This window comes from Ptychodera flava, unplaced genomic scaffold (assembly GCF_041260155.1).
Source record: "Ptychodera flava strain L36383 unplaced genomic scaffold, AS_Pfla_20210202 Scaffold_28__1_contigs__length_4768798_pilon, whole genome shotgun sequence".
Taxonomy (NCBI): Eukaryota; Metazoa; Hemichordata; class Enteropneusta; family Ptychoderidae; genus Ptychodera; species Ptychodera flava.
In genome coordinates this window covers 3202193-3224604 of record NW_027248350.1, presented here as the reverse complement: position 1 = coordinate 3224604, position 22412 = coordinate 3202193, and the positions used below count along the sequence as shown (strand labels likewise).

Here is a 22412-nt window from a genome sequence, read left to right as displayed (position 1 = left end):
AGACTGTACATCTGAATATGCTTTGGGAATTAGACCAATAAACTGTAGTTGACATCAAAAGTGAAAATAGGTGGAAAAAAAATCCATCAAATGTACAGCTACTGGCCCGTAGCATTTTCTGCTAATAAAGCTCAGGTTTCAATTTGTAGTGCTGTAATGGGAAAAACCTAAATTCAGCCATTCATAAAGTCTGTATGTCATAGACCAAGCTGAATAATTTGTTTTAATGTATGCTTTAGCAAACTCATCAAAATAAGGATTACTTGACACATTGATTGTCTGTGGATACAGTGATTAATGAATATAGAAGAAGAGAATAGGAAAAATGTGAATAACGGAAAAAAAAAAAAATTGTATCTTTTTCCTTTAGATAGGGAGGGTCAGTCTGTTGTTTGACCGTTCCACTGAACACAAAAATTGTGTCTCCCAGGATTTGTTTTCTACATGCTTATTTTACATGCACGCTCATCTGGGACCCACATAAACACAGGGTTGTAATAGGATCAAAGGGAGGGTTGGCATTTTTCTGGATTTTTGAGCACACTCATTGGGATGGTATCTTTAAAAGTGAATGTTGGTTTAGATAGGCACCCCTCTTCTGATAACTCCAGCCTCTAAGAAATTTATTTTCTTTTTGCGATGCAAATGTAGTTGTAGCCATGGCCCCTCAGAGAGTATAGTGTGAAGTAACACTTCATCACTTTATTGCATAACAATACATTTTGTAAAGTGCAGTATAGCATGGAAAAAACTAAGCATTGCATAAACATTGTTGTCAATGTCTTTACCTGCAGCTGCTGGGGGAAACATTGTGTTTGTAATATATTTCATGAGAGACAGCTTATCTTCGGAACTTAAAATGTACAAAAAAAACTTGTCTCTTTCATTTAAACTACCAAATATTGGTACAACTTAATTGCAGAAAGGAAACTTTTCTATCATTACTATATTTAGGACACTTCATTTAAATAGTGAAATTCACCCTCCACAAAAGATTTACAAAACCTGTTTTCACTTTCACGCACTCTCTTGCTTTTAACACGGTCCCTCCACAGTGGAGGGACCGTGCTTTTAACAATACTCAGACCTCAAGAGCCTAGCCTGTAAAGTATTCAAGTGACTGCTTGCAACTTGCACCGGGACTGTCACAGCGCCGCCAGCGGTTGTCATGCGGACGCCTCTGTAACCATTGTATTTCGACACAACCTAAGGCGCTATGGTCGAGGTCAAGTTTTGATCTGTTTTGAAGTTGTAACGATGTGCCTGTACGTGTAGGGTCCCCCAGCATACGCAGCCGGCTTTTCGTTTTTTACTGGGGATGCATAACGAGTCGACCAAACATAGACCAGAAATAGGGAATGGGAATATTCTGAATCATAATACTAGGCCATGTTGCCCTTGGCTGCTGCCGGTGACAATGACCTCCGGCTAGCATTCGTCGAGCCGATTGTACGGACGTGAACGTCGCTATTACAAGGGCAGCCACCGGCAGATGTGTGTTCTTATCATCAAACGGGACATCGAAAGTCGCTAGAGTAACAGTTGAGGTGTAATCTATTTCGATATCAAGTATGGCTTTGACACTGACAGGCCTGGACCAAGTGGGTTGGTACACACATGACCCTATATTCCTTCCGAAAATGAAGTTGCATGTAGATTTTCGTGGTGCACGATTTACATGTTACTCAATGCAGTCATTCAATGCATTGTTTGAGTTTGCAAATCAACCTATAGAACCAGTCGTAATCAATTAAATAAGGAATATTCGACGGCCTAAATCTAGCATTTATGTAGATAAGCAGGGAGAGAACTAAGAAATATATAGTTGTGTGGGTCAGCTTACCCTGATTTTGAAGTGGCAAGAAGGGCGCAAGAGGAGAAGGGCAGGACTCGCGAAATGCTTTCACTTTGCCCTTGCTGTTTTTGTACACCATGGTTCGGCGTACAAAACGACCATTGTTTTTTTTTCTGTTCGCGAATGACCGCGTTATTTTATTACCATGTCTTCACTATCTTTAAATTCTGCCAGTGAAATAACCAGTATGTGTTCATAAACATTGCTGCTCAGGGATGCAGGAAATGTCAGTTACTGGTGGCAAATGTCCTTATTTTGTTATAAACCAATATAGTTTTCACTGCTGGAAATTTAACCTCATACCTGACAGCTTGTTGTTTTTGAGGGCTATTTTCTATATCCCAGCACTTTATTTCACATATCCTCAATCTCCTTTCATTTCCACCAGCCAATCCCTGCACCATCAGCAATCAGAAGAGAATTTACCGTCCAAATACTTAAATAATGACATTGCAATGCACTTTACAAAGCACATCTCTGATAAGTGAGTTATTATCTCCAACTTTGAATAATGAAACAATACTCATTACTACACATTGTGTGAGCACACTGTATAACACACCCCTCTCTTTCCCTTTTCATATTTCAGAATGTTCAAACTTCTTCCAGGAAATCAGAATCTTTGACAAATCGCGTGAAATAATGGAAACATTTGTTGCAGCCTGTGAAGGGTTAACTAAACAGTATCACAATGATGCATTGTCTGTCAGTGGTAAGAAAGTTACATTCATCATTTTAATTTTAAAGTGTAACTCTTTGCTCATCATCCAAATTAGTAATTTTTTTTAATCAGAGTAAATTGTCTAGAACTTTTAGTGTGTTTCCTTGGACTTAGACCACAACAAGAATGAAAAAAAATATTTTCTCCTTCCCACCTACATACCCTACTTTTCGAAGGCATGTGAGGAGAAACATGTAATTTACAGGCCTTACTGCTCTTTTCTAATCTCAGTGTGTTAAGAAAAATCCAACATTTTTCTGAAAATGACTGTTTTCAGTCATTTCTTCTGTGCAAATCAGAAACTGTACTCGTTAAATGTTAATAATTTTGACTGCTCACTTTTGACCCTGCAATTTTTTGAAGAAAAAACAAGTCTGGTACATGTAGCACCCCAGTTCATCTGCCATACATTACAATATCCATGGATAGAACACACATATCTGTTGCGATAGGATGTGAATTGTAGCTATAGGATGTGAATTTGTAGCTATAGGATGTGAATTTGTAGCTATAGGATGTGAATTGTAGCTATAGGATGTGAATTTGTAGCTATAGGATGTGAATTTGTAGCTATAGGATGTGAATTTGTAGCTATAGGATGTGAATTTGTAGCTATAGGATGTGAATTGTAGGATGTGAATTTGTAGCTCTGTATAAATATTTACTATTAGCTGCTCACTATTCCCATCCAGAACATGGAGATGGGGTTGCAAATGCTCATACTAACTGGCTGTGTGAATTCTTTAAAACCCCTTAAAGGGATACAGTCATCAGAACTGCACTCAAGGGTCGTACGGGGACCCATATTACCAATGTAAACACTGTATCCAAGGTACCAATGCTAATTGATGAAAGTTAAAATATATCTGCAAACATAATCTACATTGTATAATTTAAAATGTTTCATCTATGATGAAGAGGTGCATTTTAATTTTGATATTGTTCACGAAATGTATTTTTGTAAACAAAAACCTGCACAGAGTGCAGTTCTGATGACTGTTTCCGTTTATTGGATAGAGGACCCAACTTTTCTGTGAAGCAATTAGATCCTCTTGAAGGGTCCTCCCTCAGCTTTGTGAAGTGGACCCCCTAGGGTGATATCAATTTGTAACAATTTTTTGGTGTGGAACAAGTGTTCTTCAGCCCTGCAAATTCTTTTTGTAGGTAAAGGACTAATAACTCTAACTTTTGATGAGTATTTTTTTACCCCTGCTATGTCATTGCTAGTTCTTGTTCTACAACCAAAAGCATGCCACCCACTAGCCTGTCAACATAAGGTCTCCATGTGTTATGTAAGTTGTTATATTGGTTACATATTAATTCTAGCCAAGACCAGAATATATAATTGCCAACCATAGTAAGGGACTGGTCAGTTTCTTCAGCCTAGGGGGGGTGGATTCATGGGGGGTCACCCTGTTTTTGACTTTGGTGATAGGGGGGGTCACCATGTTTTTGAAATGCCCAATAGGGGGGGTCAGTGTGTTTTTGAATTTTGACACAGGCTCATCATTGCCTAAAATGCTAGTGTCAGCCACAAATTTCATCATTCAGTTGTATTTTTCGGGCGCGCCCTTTGGGCGCGTAACTATAATAATCAGTCATATTTTTCAGCACGCCCAACTTTAACATATCAAGCATACATACATCAGAGATATCTGTATGTTCAAAATTTTTCAGCGTGCTCTTCAAGCGCATTACTTTAATATATCAGACATTTTTCAGCATGCCCTTCAGGTGCATGACTTTAATATACCAGGCATATATATCAGAGATATCAGGATGTTTCATATTTTTCGGCGCGCCCTTCGGGCGCCATACTTGAATAAATCAGAGATATCTTGATGTTTGCTAAGTGAAAGTGTAATATTATGAAATCTGCATTTCATATGAAAAGGATGACAAATTCTGTTCTCTCTATGAGAATTCAGTATGAGAAAGCAACTTGCACAAATATTTCACAATATATATATTTGATACAGTGACTTATTTTAGAGATAGAAAAATGACAAGATATCTTTCCTTCTCATTGATACAATTATTTTCCTTTGTTTCACAGGTTTTCTGTAGAAAGATGCTTTTTTATGAACAAAATAACAGTTAAAAAAGGCAGTTTTTGTCATTATTAGCTGTGCTTTTATGGTTTCAATGTTACAAGAAAAGATCCTCTCAGACACTGTACACATCAGATTTGGCTAAAAAAGCTCTCTATGGCTCCTCAGGAAATCTAATTGGATGGTTGGCAAGTCTTAACACCCATCAAAGTTTTTGATTCACTGCTTTTTCCTCTTTGATATTAATGATTGACATCCATTTCTGTACAACAGTTCAGGACATCTGGTTAAGCATAGAAAGTGTGAAATACATTCACAGCTCATTCAAAATACAGCTCATTCAAAATGTACTGTATTCAAACTTTAAGATTGACACTTTGAAAGTCCTATCTTACAACTGACATGTCAACAATTTCATTAAAACATAGAATGACTATTTAAAATATAAATATACCGGTATGTAAAATGTAAAATATAATACATACATATAATATATATATACATATATATATATATATATATATATATATATATATATATATATATATATATATATATATATATATATATATGACGACATGTCCACCTTTTATTTTACCTATATATATATATATATATATATATATATATATATATATATATATATATATATATATATATATATATAATATATATATATATATATATATATATATATATATATGACGTTATGTCCACCTTTTATTTTACCTATGTCGCGCCCCAGGGGGGGGTCACCCTGTTTTCGAAATTTGGAATAGGGGGGGTCACCCTGTTTTCGAAATTTGGAATAGGGGAGGTCACCCTGTTTTCAAAATTTGGAATAGGGGGGGTCAGCCACTTTTTGACGTCGGCAAAAATAATCCACCGCCCCCCCCCCCCCCCCAGGCCGAAGAAACTGACCAGTCCCTAATGCAGTCTACACATGTACAGGCTGAGTTTACAAGCTGAATACTGTGTATCTCATCATGCTTTCTGGAGTAGAACAAGAAATGACGGATGACATCAAAACAAAATTATAGTGAAAATTAATATGTCTTCACAGATATTGCAATCATCGTTGGAAGTATTGCTCACTATTATCATGTATCAATGGACAGCAAGGCGACTGAAAAAAAACACATAAAGATTTAAACGAGGAGAAAAATGAAAACATGAACAGATTCAAGAGTCTTCCAAGAAATTTGCAACTGATCTCCAATATGACAGACCGTTTGTTTGCCAGCAATGTGGGGATGCTTTTAGATGGAAGAGGAACCTCAAACAGCACCGATTGGTCCACAAAAACGAGAGACCATTCATTTGCAGAGAATGCGGGAAAAGCTTCAAAAGCAATGGCTGCCTGACTATGCATCTGCGGATACACTCGGACAACCGAGAGTTTGTGTGTGACAAGTGTGGCAAATCCTTCACTTACAGCAGCAACAAGATCAGGCACATGCAGGTCGTACACTCGGACGAGAGACCGTACAAGTGCGGGGTGTGCGGCAGGAGGTTCAAAGAAAACGCCACGCTAAAGACGCACATGCGCAGCCACACACAGGAGAAACCGTTTGACTGCCAGGAGTGCGGCAAACAGTTTGGGCGAAAGTCCACGCTGAAGACTCATCAGAAGATACACAGAAACGAACGGGCGCATGTGTGCCATATCTGCGGCAAGGCGTTCACGCAGAGTGGCACTCTGAAACACCACATGAGAATCCATACAAATGAAAGACAACATGCATGCAGGGAATGTGGTAAAACTTTCACATTTCTGTGCAATTTACAATCACATGTGAGGACCCACTCAAGTAAGAATTCTCTTGTGTGCAAGGAGTGTGGGGAAACGTTCAGTACCAGGTACAGGCTGAAGAAACATGTTCAGAGCCACAAAACAGATTAATGTCTTGTCTTGAAAACACTGATGGGATCTTAATGCTGGTACCGGTATAGTTCAGAGCTGTTCCGATCATAGCAGTGGAAATTGCAATAGTTTTTGAACAGTGTTGTGAAAATTAGACTGAAAGCAAAAGTCATTGGAGTATGGAAGGTTTTTCAAATGGGAAGTTACAGGACGGTGGGCACACAATAGGGGGTTTACTGATGACGCAGCCATTTGCATACACTCGGCAGAAGTTTTTTAATGCTCATAGCATTGCTTTGACCGTATGAGAAATTTGAATAATCATGATGGGCACTTTCGTGACATATGCAAAGGGGTCAAATGGTCGTACAGGGGACACAGTTTGAAACATTTGATGACATGATTTGCGATAATCCAGCTTTTATAATATAAGTAGGTTCCTGTAAAATATTTTAACTTGGTCACTGAGTTTGGTTTCATCATACAAGCAGTATTTAAGACTTCAAACAGGAACTTCCCCTTAAAAGCCGGATCATCGTAAATCTGTGCAAATGTGAAAAAGCCACGCTACTGATCGGACATGTCGTGTTTGGTCCCAGAATCCCTTAATTTTGCAATGTTTCAGGCATTCATTGTCATTGAATCTTGCATATGATGTCTCTGAATATACCGTATAGTGACTACATTTTAGATGAAAATAAACTGAAAAAATGTTTCGTCTCTTCGTCGGAGAACGCATGTTTTAAAATATATTCCCTGTACGACCATTTGACCCCTCTTTGGTATGTCACAAAAGTGCCCATCATGATTATTCAATTTATCATACGGTCAAAGCGATACTATGAGAATTCAAAAACTCATCAGTAATCCCCTATTGTGCGCCCATTTGCCCTGTAATTTCTCCTGTAATGGGTTAACTTTAAGATATTTTGAGAGAGGTCAAAAAATACATCAACATATTGAACTGTTGATTGCAGTTTCACTGCATTGTCGAAAGTAATTAATTAATGGATGATTTGAAATTGCAAAATAATGTGTATGCTCTCTCAACTTATAAAAGGCAACTAACAAATCTTTCATATTCCATAATTTTATTAATGTGCAATATAAATATGTGTACACAGGGCTAAAACTCCAAGTATCATTTTTTTACCAACACACACTGTGCATGCCAGGTTACACTATACCAGTCATGCACCAGCTTCATATTTGAAGTCATCCCATCATTCCATGCAAGTTTCTCCTGTTGTATTTGACAATGCAGTCTTATTGTAGGTCTTCTCCTTTTGGAACTAATTCCATGATAAGGTTGTATATGTTATTCTGATAGAGATATATGGTATTGTCATCATTGCTGTCAGAGTTGACGTAACTTTATTTGACTTTGTCAACAAAACACTTAAAATGTGAAAGATTTCTTGGGGAAAGTTTAAGAAAAAGTTATAGTCTTTCATTTTGAAGAGCCTACCACCTTAGAAAGGGAGGTCGTCAGACTGGGTTAAAAGATCATATGGGACGCAAACGACCAGTGTAAACCCTACCCTGTATGCCCAAGGTACATTGGTAACTGGTGAAAGTTAAGGTTCCAAGACAAGAAATTTGCCATTTTAAACCATCAATTCTCTAGTGTTTAAGAAGCTCAGAATCCCCGTAAATTGTATATTTTCAGAAAGCCTAGATATAGGGGAACAGTTCGGTTACCATAGTGTCACCATTGTTTACATAACTATCACGTGACAGGTAATTTGCATAACCTTTCAAAAATTGGTTTTCCCTATGTTTTGTTTCAATGCTTTGAGATATGTGGCTGAAATTTGTGTGAGTGCAAGCAGTTCTAAGGGTCTTCAAAAACGTGTCTCAGAATTTTTTTAAACCTTCTACAACAGTTTTTATGCCAGAAATACTTCCAGAGCAGTGAATTTAAGCTTAGTTGATTTCTTTAAAATTGTGCTCAAAAAAAACTAAGCAAGATATAAAAAATCTGAGACACACTTTCGAAGAGCGTTGTGACAGCTTGCATTCCAGCAAGTTTGAGTCAGATATTTTGAAGTATTGAGACAAAACATAGGGAAAACCGTTTTTTGAAAGGTTATGCAAATTACCGTGTCACGTGATAGTTATGTAAACAATGGAGACACTGTGGTTACCAAAATGTTCCCGTATATCTAGGCTTTCAGAAAATGTATACTTTACAGGGGTTCTGAGCTTATTAAACGTTAGAGAATTGTTAGATTAAAAAGGTCAAATTTCTTGTCTTGGAACCTTAACACATGTTTGAAATAGAAATATTGCAACCATGTCAATGTGATGCATTTAGATGCATGAAGCAGATCGCCTCCGTTGAACTGGTGTTATTGATGCTGCCTTTGCAAATAGATATTTTGAAATCATTCTTGAGACACTTGTGTGCAATGCAAAATATTATCTTAACTTTATGAATGTTTACACTTTGTGATTATTTTCTCAGGGATATCAGCAAGCAGTCACGTTACATGGACCACATGAAAAGTAATCCATGTTCAGGGAATTTCTTTCTAAAAAAAAATGACGCACTCGGGCGGCACATTCACCATTCAATGGGAGTACCCCCTCAACGGATAGATTATAATATTTAATTTAATACAATTTTGATCCATGGCAAACAAATAGAAGCCAGATCTTTTCAGACATGGAAAGTGCATTCCGTATGTATCATCCTTCATCATTGACTGTGACGGCCATACTCAGGTCCAGAGTTTTACATTTTTTGTTTTATACATTGTAAAGACAAACTGCGTGTTTCATGCTATGCCTGTAGCTAGTTTGTGTCATTTAGCAAATTGATAGGTGATGAAGCTTAACAATTTGTAATACAATGCTAACATATCTTGTAAGACATACTAAAATACAGATAAATGCATACTGTTATCAATAATTGTACATTTTGAAATAGAAAGAGAGATCACTGGTTTGCCTGGCCACTTTAATGGGTTTAATAGTGTGCTGCAACTAGTTCACCTGATTGTCAAAAAATTGCAAACTGCAGATAAAAGTTCTGAAGAGAATTCAACTGAAGATTTGTCTAAAAATCCTGGTACTATCATGAGTATAATAGAACGTTCTCATCTAGACACCCTTATGCCTGCAACGTGTACCATGTATTCATTGTATAAGTGAAAGGATTATATCTGGAGAGTATTGTTTCACATGTGTAATATAAACTGAAAAGCCAAGATAAATATTCAGGGATAAGAGTTAATTTTGGTTACTTGAAGTGCAAAACCAAATGTCTTTTGGAAAAAAAATTCAAAATGTTGGTGACTTTGAAGGATGGAGATATTTGGATGCAGCTTGGCCCAAATTTTGACTGTAGATTTGTTGGTCTGTCTCTTGTGACAATAAAATTTTTTACAAACACCCTAATTTGTAACTCACATTTGGTATATGAATAGTTATGTAAATACGCAACGGCCTGTTGTGATTGTGAATGACAATCCCATACCCATCGCAACTTATGGTCCCTGTCATCATCATGTGATGAAAGCTCCAAACTTTGTGCTTTTTTCCCATGATTCAAAATACATTGAGTTGATGAAGCCCAATAATGCAATTCTGCCACTATTTTTATCTGTTGTAATGAACAATCACGAGAGTTATAAATGGCGAAAAACCGTTCTTCCAGAATAAGTGGCCAAAAGCTAGCATGTATGTAAAAATCAGCCTTGGTGAACTTCCCCATTCAGACGTTTATGAAGGGATTAACTAAAGGTGGTATGCGCTTCGAAAATGAAAGAGTTGAACTTTTGCTCAAATTTTCCTCAGTGAATCTATCAACCATTTTCTTTCAAAATCAAGAATAAAAATGTAGGGTCGCTGCAACAATTTTGGTACAAGAGAAACAAATTACCAAGGATGTACCTATATTGAATATTCAAAATGGCCACCATCCCTGTGTTAACTATATAGAAATTTTTTTTCCCGAAAAACAAAGAGTGAAAATTTTTCTTACGCCGAGATCTTTAAAATGAGCCTCCACAAGTGGTAGACCAGAATAGAATAGGAAAAGGTTGAGAGTCAGACAGTCTGTCCATGAGACGCATTCTACCTTTGAGCCATTATCTAGAATGTAAAACATCAATATTACCCTGCTCGATAAGACATTGAAAGGAAATTTTATAGGGTTAGTGGCTGTAACTGTTGTTTATTTATTCACTACTTTAATAGCTTTTAATGTCAACAGGATTTATTGTTCTACTCCCCAAAGCATGTTGCAACACCTATTTAGCTTATCAAGACAGTGTCTGTATGTGTAATTAAATGCACTGTTATTGTTAAATCTGAATTCTGTAGTCGGGACCAGAATTCACTTGTCAACAATAACAATGCAGTCTACACATGTACAAGCCGAGTTGCCAAGCTGAATACTATGTATATCAATGGGCTTTCGAAAGTATCGACCACGAAAGTGTAGTCGACATGCAAAACAAAAATAATGCAAAAAATAATCAAAAGATACAGCTACAGACCCTTTGATATTTGCTGTTGATATTAAAGGTTGAATTTGTAAGTGCCATCAAAAGAGAAGCATGCATGATGCCCGAAATTCAGCCATTCATACGGTGTTACATAAAAAAAATTGAATAATTCGTTTTTAACGTATGGTGCATCTAACTGATCAAGATTATAGGGTTTACTTGACGCATAGGCTTTAATAACTGTCATTAAGCAGAAGAAAAGAATTTGAAAAATGTCATGAATTGAAATATATATAAAAGTGCATATTTTCTCTTTATAAAAGTGGGGGAGATAGGAAGGCTCAGTCAGTTGTTTAACCTTCAAGTTCACTGTGGATGGTCACTCGGGATTTGTTTCGTACAGACTTGTACCCACGTACATTGTAAGAGTCAGAGAGAGGATTGGCATTCTCATGGATTTTTAAACTTTACTTTACTCTACTTCACTTTACTTTACTTTATTGCTCAACAACACACTCAGGGAGTGTGGTAAGGCAAAAATTACAAAACTCAAAGATGCAGCCTTCAACAAACACTGGATGAAGCTGCTGCTGGGGAGGAACTAAAGCATAAGAAATAAATTTAACAAGACCCCGAAAGGATAAAAGTATTTTTAGCTCATATTTGGTATGTATATAAATATCGAAAAAAGCTAAATATTTAAGAAAGTTTGTGTGGATAGGCACCCCTTCTGATAACTCTAAACCCAAAGGAATATACTCTTCTTTACACTGCAAATGTAAGTGCAGCCGAGGTCAATCGGAGAGTTAGGTGTAAAGTAACGCAACACACTTTTATTGCTTTTCTAAAATACATGTATATCAGGCCCGATCGCCTGAAAAGTTTGGGGTTTGCATACGTCCGAGTCTGTCACAGCGCCGCCAGCGGTTATTGTGCGGAAGCATAATTTCCCTTTATATCTCGACTCAACAAAAGGGGCTGTGATCAAATTTTGGTCTGTTTTAAAGTTGTCGGTACGTGCAGGGGTGCGCGATCATATTTTCGTTTTAACTGGAATGCATAACAAGACCAATTAACAAGACCGAGCTACGGTAGATTAGACATGTTCAATGGGAATAAATCTGAATCATAATACAAAGCTAAGTTGCCCTTTGCTGTGACGGTGACAGAGAGTGACAATTGTTTTAATGCTTAGATCTAAGCCAATATCCCATGTCAGCTTGCTCGAAAGTGGACTGCGACGTCAATACAAGGGGCATGGCAGCCACCGGTATATGTGTATTCCCATAATCAAACAGGGCATCGAAGGTCGTTATCGCTAGAGTTGCAGTTGGGGTGTAATCGATTTACATATCAAGTATGGCTTTGACAAACCTGGACCAAGCCGGTAGGTGTACTCATAGAAAGTCTATGGTGTACTGTACTACAAAATTATCCTACTCTTGTACTACCGATACGGGGCGAGGTTCCCTTTTCAAGTCGCTGTCTACACTCTTTCATTGTATCATGTATAGTCATGCATGATGCTATGTTCTCTTCACACCCTGTGAGTACACCATGGGATACAGTTTCAGAGATTTGCGTTAGCTGCAAAATTGTAGCGCTGCTGGTGAGCGAGGTCGCACAGACCAAAACTCACCGACCATCTCAACCCTGCATTACTTAGTGCTACAATTTTGCTGCTATTAAAGATTTGCGTGTGATGCTTAGGGGAGAACCATTTGATTTCTTGGGGGGGGGATATGGAGAATTTTGAGAAAAATATTTGTCACCAGGTGAGATAGAACTTAGAAGAAAAAAAAATTGATCCTGTCATATGGCCTGAGAAAAAAAAATTGTCATAACAGACAGAAGTGGAAAAAAAATTGTCACAATGCACCAGAAATTAGCAATGTTTGGAAACCTTATTCTCATGTATTCTTTGCCAGCTATGGCGGCGCGAATGTTTTTACCACAAGAAATTCTTATGTTTTTTTTTCTCAGCACTTATGATATAAGCATGCACTACATAGGTCTACTTTACACCTCAGTGCACTCAATGTTTTCCTTCCCTTTTCTGACCCAAGAAATCATATTTCAGGATTTCTTTTGCAATATCTCAATGGCATAGGCACTATCTAAAGGGCGCTATTTGACTTCTGTAAATTGTGAAAATTTAAAACACAAGACAGGAGTCAATAAACTAGTGTTAAAACCAACATATTATTCTCTCAATATAAATATGTTAGACAGATGTACAAGTTGACAATGAAAAATTGAGGAACAACAAATATAATGAAATACAATGTGTGAGCCCTGTTTCTCTGACCACAAAAGATAACATCTTCCCTGAGAACTTACATCGATGCTTGGTCATGTTGATTATAATATGACACCAAACACCGGATCGCTCACTATAGAGTCCGTCAATAGTGGCGAACTCTCTCAATAATGAATCCGGCTTCTCCTCTTTGACAACCAAGCGGAGGGGATACAAAACAAGAGAGCGACTGATGAAGGAACGTTACCCCATTTTTGGTTCTTAAACACCGTTAAGACGAATCACTCAATGAACAAACCGGTTTACCAGGGACTGAGATCACATGACCAGGGTCAAAGCACTATCGATTCACCGGTGTTTCGCCATGTATTCGAAGGAATGTGAGGGGGAGGGGGTCACTAAAAAAATTGAAAACTTCAAGGGGCGTTACTCAAAATGTGGAGAGGAAGAGGGGGGTGGGGTTACTCAATATTTTTGTGCAAAATAAATTGAAACACATCTCAGATTGCACCATTGCACACATCCATTTCTCAAAATTTTCAATGCGAGAGGGGGGCACCCCCTCTCGTGCTCTCCCCTTGGGTCTTCTAACAGTTTTACTGGTAAAAGACAAATTGATAATACCTCTCGGATTGCACTACACTGCACCGTGGCGCACATCAATTTCTCAAAATTTTCACAGGATCTAGGACAAAACTGAACTGTTGTAAATTCATCCTTTATTATCACAGAAACATGTTTTAATTTACCTCAGTTCAATGACCATTTTCACAGTCAAGCATGTACCATATTCAGGCTTTTTTTTAGAAGCTGGCAGCTGGAGAAATGACACAAGAAGGTCACAGATTTTCCCATCCTGTATATTCATTTGTCGTCAGTCTCTGGCAAACAGAACTGTTCTTCACAAATTGTATTGTCATTGTTTGGTTGTTGAATATTGTGACTCAAACACCGATCATGCAAAAAATGTAAAAAATATCAGTATTCAATGTCATTTTCAAACAGGTTTTACCGAGTGCAAAATAAACTGAAACTCCTCTCAGATTGCACCATTAAAATAAATACATCAATTTCTCAAAATTTCCAATACGTTAGGGGGAACCCCCTCTCGTGCTCTCCCCCTTGGGGTATTCTAACAGTTTCACTTAGTAAAAAAATTAAAAGACACCTCTCAGATTGCACCAGACTGCACCATTGCACACATCAATATCTTAAAAATTTCCATTGCAAGATAGGGGAAAGCCCCTGTGACACTTTCCCCCTAAGCCTCTCGCGTGTTCTCCACCTGTACTTTCAAATTCTGCCCGGTCAGATATCCTAGTGAAAACCCTGTCATAATACCCATCCAAATTAAACAATGTACTATATGGTTAGATACTGTGTGAGCTTTTTATATCTTTATTTTATTGTGACTTTGAATTTCATTTTGATGGGTTCACCTTTTTTGAACCATCATGAGATAATTGATGATAGTCTAGCATGGTATATCAGGATTTGAAAGGTCTTTACTGTTGCTGTATTTTGTAAATTTTACAATCACATGTATTGGTATTTAACTTTTCTAAGTGGGGGGAATCAGTCAAAATTTCAGAGTTAGAGAGGGAGGTTACTCAAATTCATCAGGGTTGGCAAGGGGGGTCACTCGAAATTTCTGAGTTTCAGGCCATAAATAATGACAACTCCCTTATATACAACGCATTACAAACTTGATGACCAATAAAAAAAATTTGCACTGCTACTCCATTTGAAAAAAAACTGATGCAGGTCTGACAGTAGAAAAAAAAAATTCTGTCACTCTGACAGGAAAAAAAATTTGCTTCCATACCCACTTCCTCGATACCCCCCCCCCCAAATCAAATGGTTCTCCCCTAACCCTGCGTATCGTGCTGAATGTTCCCGGCGTTATAAGGTCTCCCACCACAGCCTTTCTGCAGTACAGTCGCTCGAGGTTTTGCCTGGGTATTTGGGTCGGACAGCAAATTTGCCGTCCGACCCAAATACCCAGGCAAAACCTCGAGCGACTGATCTGCAGCTAACCACAGCCCTGCTGACTCTCATTGGAAAATCCGGCAGACGCGGTCACGATTTTGACCGTGCACGAAAAACTTACCTTTTCTGACTATTTTCGGCCAAATTCACTCGGTTCCGCTCTATGCCTACCCGAATAACTCAATCGCTCACAGACTGCAACAAAACTTGCTCTAGTGATGTCCCAAGCCTTCGGTTTACCAGCAATTCACGGTCAAGGGTTCAGTGGCCGGACATTAGCAAGATAAATAAGGCAATATCTCCAACTTTACACAATGAAACAATACTTGTTACTACACACTGTGTGAACACACTGTATAAACACGGACATGCTCTTCCCCTTCTCATATTTCAGAATGTTCAAACTTCTTCCAGGAAATCAGAATCTTGGACAAATCACATGAAATAATGGAATCATTTGTGGCAGCCTGTGAAAGGTTAACTCGCCAGTATCACAATGATGCATTGTCTGTCAGTGGTAAGAAAGTTACATTCATAATGTTAATTTTAAAGTGTAACTATTCGCTCATCATCCATTATCCAAAATTTGCACATTTGAAATTCAGTTACATTGAATTCATACAAAATCAAAAAATATCCAACGTTTTTATGACAATTTAGTTGATGTTTTTCGGTCACTTCTGCTATGCAAATCAAAATTCACAGTAAAGTTACCAATTATTATATTAGGCCAAATGAAAGGTTATATCAGTTTCCAATAACCTGACCTACCCCATTGACCCTATATTCTTTTTGCATCTTCAAAATATTTCAAGTTAATTCTCTGTAATTCTACCATATTCTACCATTATTTTATTGATCTTAGCCATCAAATTGAAAAATTCTTCCGACCTGCCTACACTTAATTTTTGGCGGCATTTACCAGAAACACAATTTTTTTTTATTTGGTTTTCCTGGCAACTTCTGATCTCAGTGCATCAAGAAAAACCAGCATTTCTCTGAAAATTTTGTGAATGTTGGTCAGTCATTTCTCCTGTGTAAATCAGAGACTAATTAGTCAAATTTTAACATTTTAACTGCTCACTTTTGAATCTGTAATGTTTTACAGAAAAAGACATCAGATAATACCCTGGTCAGTATTCATACATTATAATATACAAGGATAGAATAGACACATCTGGTAAGACAGGGTGTGAATTCATAGGTCTGTATATGTATTTGTCATTAGTGCACACAATTTTCATGTGGAACGTGGGAACTTGTGAGATTGGGTTGCAAATGCTCATAATAGCTGTCTTTGTGAATTCTGCGGAAAACCTAAAGAACAGGGGATCAAACATTTTTCGTGAAACAAGTAGGCCCTCTTAAGTGTTTTTACGTCCTTCAAGTTTTGATGATTTTTTTCACCATTTTTGTTTTGTATGTCAGTTGCAAGTTCTTGTTCTATTCCGAAAAAAAAACAAAAACATTTTTACAACATCCACTATTTAGCTTGTCAACATAACTTCTGTATATGTTAAATACTGTTATTGGGTACAATTGAATTCTAGTCTGGACCGAAAATTAACAGCCATCATTTAGTGCAGTGTATTCATGTACAGGCTGAGTTCACAAGCTGAATACTGTGTGAGCCCAACATGCTTTGGGGAGTGGAACAAGTAATTACGAGTTATATCAAAACCGAAACTAAGGAAAAAATCATCAAAGGTTGGCATTACAGGGCCTTGAATAGTACTAATATGGTAAAATATGTCTTTACAGAGATTGCAATCATCGTTGGAAGTCTTGCGCACTACTGTCATTTATCAGCAGACTGTGAGGTGGCTGAACAAGGACGCTGTACAGATTTAAACAAGGAGAAAACTGAAAACATGAGCAAATTCAATACTCATCCAATAGAAATGGCAACCGATCTCCAATGCGACAGACCATTTGTTTGCCAGCAATGTGGGTACACTTTCAGATGGGAGAGGAACCTCAAACAGCACCGATTGGTCCACAATAATGAGAGACCGTTCATTTGCAGAGAATGTGGGAAGAGCTTCAAAAGGAATGGCTCCCTGACTTCACATCTAAGGATACACTCCGACAAACGAGACTTTGTGTGCTACAAGTGTGGCAAAGCCTTCAGGTACAACAGCAGTCAGATTAAGCACATGCAAGATGTACACTCAGACAAGAGACCGTACAAGTGTGGGGTGTGCGACAAGCGGTTCAAACAAAAAGTCGCGCTAGAGATGCACATGCGAAGCCACACCCAGGAGAAACCATTCAAGTGCCAGGAGTGCGGTAAACAGTTTGGGCGAAAGTTCACGCTGAACACACATCAGAAGATACACAGAAACGAACGGGCGCATGTGTGCCATATCTGCGGCAAAGCGTTCACACAGAGAGGCTCCCTGAAAGACCACATCAGAATGCATACAAATGAAAGGCGGTACGCATGCAAGGACTGTGGTAAAAGTTTTGTGAACCTGTGTAATTTGCGATCACACGTGAAGACCCACTCGAGCGAGAATTTGTTTGCCTGCAAGGAGTGTGGTGAAACGTTCAGAACCAGGTACAGGCTGAAGAAACATGTTCAAAGCCACAAAACAGATTAGCGTTTTGTCTTGCAAAGACTGATGGGATCTTAATGCCTTTATTGGTCAGAGCTGTGTAATGTTCTGATCCGAAACAGCAGCAGTGGAAATTGCAATAGTTTTTGAACAGTGTTTTGAAAGTTACATTCAAAGTAGAGGTCACCAGAACATGCATGAAATGTTCTGAAGTATATTAACTTTGTCTCTGTACAGTGTGTCACTGCTGGCAATTTGAGATTGGTAATGGATTACAGCCTCGCTAGCTGTATCTTTTAGCATTTTACTCAATGTTTTACTTTCAATAAGTTGGTGAGAATGTATTATTAAGATTGTGTATACACTTAGTATTAACTACCCTCTGGGGCTGTACAATGTATATGCAATCTTGAATAAGATAAAGATTACACTGCGATTCTAAATGTTTTCCCAAACATTAAATCGCAGCTCCATGCGGAAGAGCAAAAACTGTGGATACTGGGCATATCTGTACTGAAATCTTCAATTAACTGCACGGAATAGGCCAGTGTAATGCATAGGGGTGAATATTTTCCATCTGTGACATTGTGTGTTCTGTTTCCTTTGTAATATTACCAATTTTTGAAAATGGCGGGAAATGAAAATGGCCATTAAAATTTGAATTTACTCGTCAAATGTTTCACAAAGGAATGGTTTCCTAATGCAGTAAAAGTCGGTATCCCTTCAGAGGGTAGAATTTACAGAAAAAAACTAAGAGAGAATAGGAAGATATTTTGAGGCCAACAAATTTCAAGAGTTACCGGTACAGCTGGTGGGGCTTTAACCATAAGTGATTTTAAGAGTGGTCAAAAAATAGATTAACATTGTAAACTGTCGAATGCAGTTTTACTGCATTGTCAAAAGAAATTAATGTATGATTTGAAATCGACAAATAGCGTGAATGCTCGCTCGTCTTTGAAAAAACAAGAAAAAATCTTTCATATTCAATAATTTTATAAATTTGCAATATAAATATGTGTATTTAGGGCTAAAACTCAAAACATCAGTTTTTGTCAACACACACGTTGTACATGCACGATTACACGTACACACCAGTATGCACCAGCTTCTGATGTACCTGCAAAATGACCGTTATAGGATGTCAATATCATGTTCAAAGTCATCCTCCCGATCTTCCCTTGCAAGTTTCTCCTTTTGTATTCTTTGACCATGCAGTGTAGTTTTAAGTCCTCTGCTTTGGATCTATTACCATGTTTAAACCAAAGAGCCATTCCAGGATCTGGTTTGCATGTGTCTAATGCTATTCTGAGAGAGATATATTGTCATCAGTGCTGGTGAAGTTGATGTAAATTTATTTGACTTTGTCAACAAAACACGTAAAATTTGAAAGATTTTTTGGGGGAAAGTTTTAGGAAAAGTTTAAGTCTTTTAGCTTAGCCGAGCCTACCACCTTAGAAGGGGGTCGTCAAAACTTGGCAAAAACGTTGTACGACCAATTTAAACAATGTAAACTCTGTGTCAAAGGTACATTGGCAAGTGGTAAAAGTTAAAACATGTTTGAAATAGAAATGTTGCAGCCATGTCAAAGTGATGCATGTAGATGCATGGAGATCACCTCCCTTTAAAGGGAAACAGTTGTCGGAACTGCGCCTGTGCGAGTTTCTTGTTTACAAACAATGTATTTCATGCACGATATCAAGATGCACCTCATCATCATAGCTGCAACATTTAAATATACGATTTAGATTATGACAGACATGTTTCAACTTTCATCAAGCACCGTCGTACCTTAGATACAGTGTTTACATTGGTCGTCTGGGTAACAAATGACTTTTGAGCGCAGGTCCGATGACTATCCCTTTAACTGATGTCGCTGGTGCTGCCATTGCAAATAAATACTGTGTAACCATTGCTGAGACACTTGTGTGCAATGCAATAATAAGATTGTCTCAATTTTATTAGTTTTTACACGAAATGATTATTTTCTCAGGGATATAAGCAAGCAGTCACGTTACATGTACCACATGAAAAGTAATCCATGTTCAGGGAATTTTTTTCTATAAAAAGTGATGCATTCAGGCGGCACATTCACCATTCAATGGGAGTACCCCCTCAACGGATACATTATAATCATTTACTTTTAATACAATTGTGATGCATCGCAAACCAATTGAAGTCATATCTTTTCAGACATCGATAGTGTATTCCAGATGTATCAGCCTTCGTGATTGACAGTAGCGCCCATACTCAGGTCCAGAGTTTTATACTTTGTGTTATTATTTGTGTGCATTTGTCATTAAAGACAAACTGCTTGTTTCACACTGTTCCTGTCACTAGTTTTTGCCATGTGGCAAATTGATAGGTGGTGAATCTTAACAATTTTTATATAATATAAATGCTAACATATCTTGTAAGACATATTAAAATACAGATATACCGTACTGTCATAGATAATTGTAAACTTTGAAATAGATAGAGAGATCACTGTTTTGCCTGGCCACTTCCAGCCAACTCTAAGGTCATCAAGTGAGTTTCAGTGTGTGCTGCTATTAGTTCAGCTGATTATCAAAAAAACATTGCAAAGTGCATACGAAAGTCCCACAGAGTACTCAACTGAAGATTTGTCTAATAATACTGCTACGATGAGTATAGGAGAACATTCACATCTTGACACCTTTGTACCATGTATTCATTGTATGAGTAAAAGGACTATGGTATATCTGGAGAGTATTGTTTAACACGTGCATTATAAACTGAAAATGCAAAATAAACATTCGGGATAAGAGTTAAGTTTGATTACTTGAAGTGCAAATCAAACTTCTTTTGAAGGAAAATCCAAAATGTTGAAGGATGGAGACATTTGGGTGCAGTTTGGCCAAAACTTTGACGGTACATTTGTCAGTCAGTCTATTTTGGCAATAAAAAAAATGTGCAAGGACTTTAATTTGTAATATGAATATGTATTCCAAAGAGAGTTTACATCATAAATTTGTAGCAACTGTATGTGTATAGGTGTGTATGTATGTATGTATGTGAGTATACCGGTATTTATGTGTGTGTGTATGTATGTATGTATTCATGTGTGTATCTATCTCTATGTATGTATGTATTTTTGTATCTATGTCCAGCATCAATACAGTGCATTTCACCTAGGTACCGCAACTCAGCGTATGAGACGAACACAATCCACGTACAAAACACATGATTAGCTTTAGTATCACGGACACTTTTCAAAGCCACCGACTGGTCGATTAATTACAGTAAACCAGCATGGGGCAGCCGCTGTCGGGACTGAGAGATAAACAGTTGACTAGACTTGATCTACAATGTAACTGTTTCTTTTACAATTTCAGCTAAGAGTTCAAGAGGTGAAGGTCTTCTCAACAGAAACTAACTAAAAAGCCACACATTGTAGATCAAGTGTATCTCTCAGTCTAGACAGAGCGGCTGCCCCGTGCTGGTTTACTGTAATTAATGAGTCAGTGACTTTCAAATGTGTTGTAATACCCGAGCTTATCGTTTGTGTTGAAGGTGAAATGTGTCTGTCTCATACGCTGAGTTGCGGTACCTAGATGAAACACACTGTAATTTGAAAACTGCTGCACCGGCTGTCTTAATACTTGTTGCACAGGTGACCTTAGAAGTTTAGATGTGAATTTGTTCACATGTATATATAAGTGTCAAAAATATGTAATGAGGAGAGAAAGCAAAATTCTGTATTCATTTTCCTTGTTTTGGTTGTAAAAATATACCCTGAAAGGTCTTGTCCAATTGCTTTGTTTATCTGATATGAAGATTCTCACAGATGATCTGTATCTGTTTTGTTCAAATCATGACAAAACTTGCAATATTGTAATTTTTGGGAAATTTTGCTGTTTCTGGTAAAAAAATGCAAAATATCTAATTCTTGAATTCCCTCGTCCAACTGCAAAAACACTCATGAATTACTTTACATGTCTGTCACCTGTGTATTTGGGAGATGCATGCTGAACTGTGGACGGGAATGTGTTCAAATGAAGTTACCATTTATCAAACATATGCAAATGAGCAAAAAAAAAATGCAAAGTTTGGTAAAATCTCAATAACTCCAACTTGGGTTACTTTTAACATATGTATGTACAGTGTAGGTACCTTAGGTTGACCTGATGTGTGTTGGTCTCTTCATAGCTTTGTCCTTTATTCATTAAATTTTGGTATATTTTTTCAATTTGATAAGAAATTGATTTCTCTATAATTGCGTGCTCAGTCAGTCTGAAATTAAAGTAGGGAGTGTGCTCAATCATAGCAAAACTTGCAAAGTTGTACCTTTTTTTTTGCATATTTTTGTCATCTCGGTCACAATATTTGTTTCTCAGAATCTGCACATTCGATTTCCTTAAAATTCAGTTAAAAGGGTCCATGGGGTATTGTTATCGGGATGTATAAAAATTATGGTGAAAATGTCAATATGGTAGATTTTTGGCAATTTTTAGCTACTATAGACTATAGTCTATAGAAGCTATTGGGATGGGTATCCGTCCGGCGTCCGGCGTCAGTCTGTATGTATGTCCGTTTGTGAGGCGTCCGTCCACTCAAATATCTTGAGAACCGCAGTACTTACTGATTTGTTATTTGTTGTGTAGATGAAAAATATGATTTTGAGAAACTATTTTTTTAATTT

General features: G+C 37.5%; 1 protein-coding gene across 4 annotated transcripts; it reads left to right on the top strand.

Moving 5' to 3' along the window:
* The first annotated feature begins 1441 nt into the window (after positions 1–1441).
* Positions 1442–20726, top strand: LOC139127060 (zinc finger protein 501-like). Of its 4 annotated transcripts, XR_011550915.1 has the most exons (4): positions 12087–12332; positions 15589–15711; positions 16956–19913; positions 20689–20726. XR_011550915.1 is itself a non-coding variant. In XM_070692983.1 (3 exons), exons 1-3 carry the CDS (start codon positions 1572–1574, stop codon positions 17795–17797), a joined length of 999 nt encoding a protein of 332 aa, XP_070549084.1. In that variant the 5' UTR covers positions 1442–1571; the 3' UTR covers positions 17798–20726. The 4 variants fall into 4 exon arrangements, 3 of the variants coding, with proteins under 3 accessions (XP_070549084.1, XP_070549085.1, XP_070549086.1); XM_070692983.1 differs by lacking the exon at positions 12087–12332 and adding an exon at positions 1442–1605 and having other exon boundaries at positions 16956–20726; XM_070692984.1 differs by having other exon boundaries at positions 16956–20726.
* The last annotated feature ends 1686 nt before the right edge of the window (positions 20727–22412 follow it).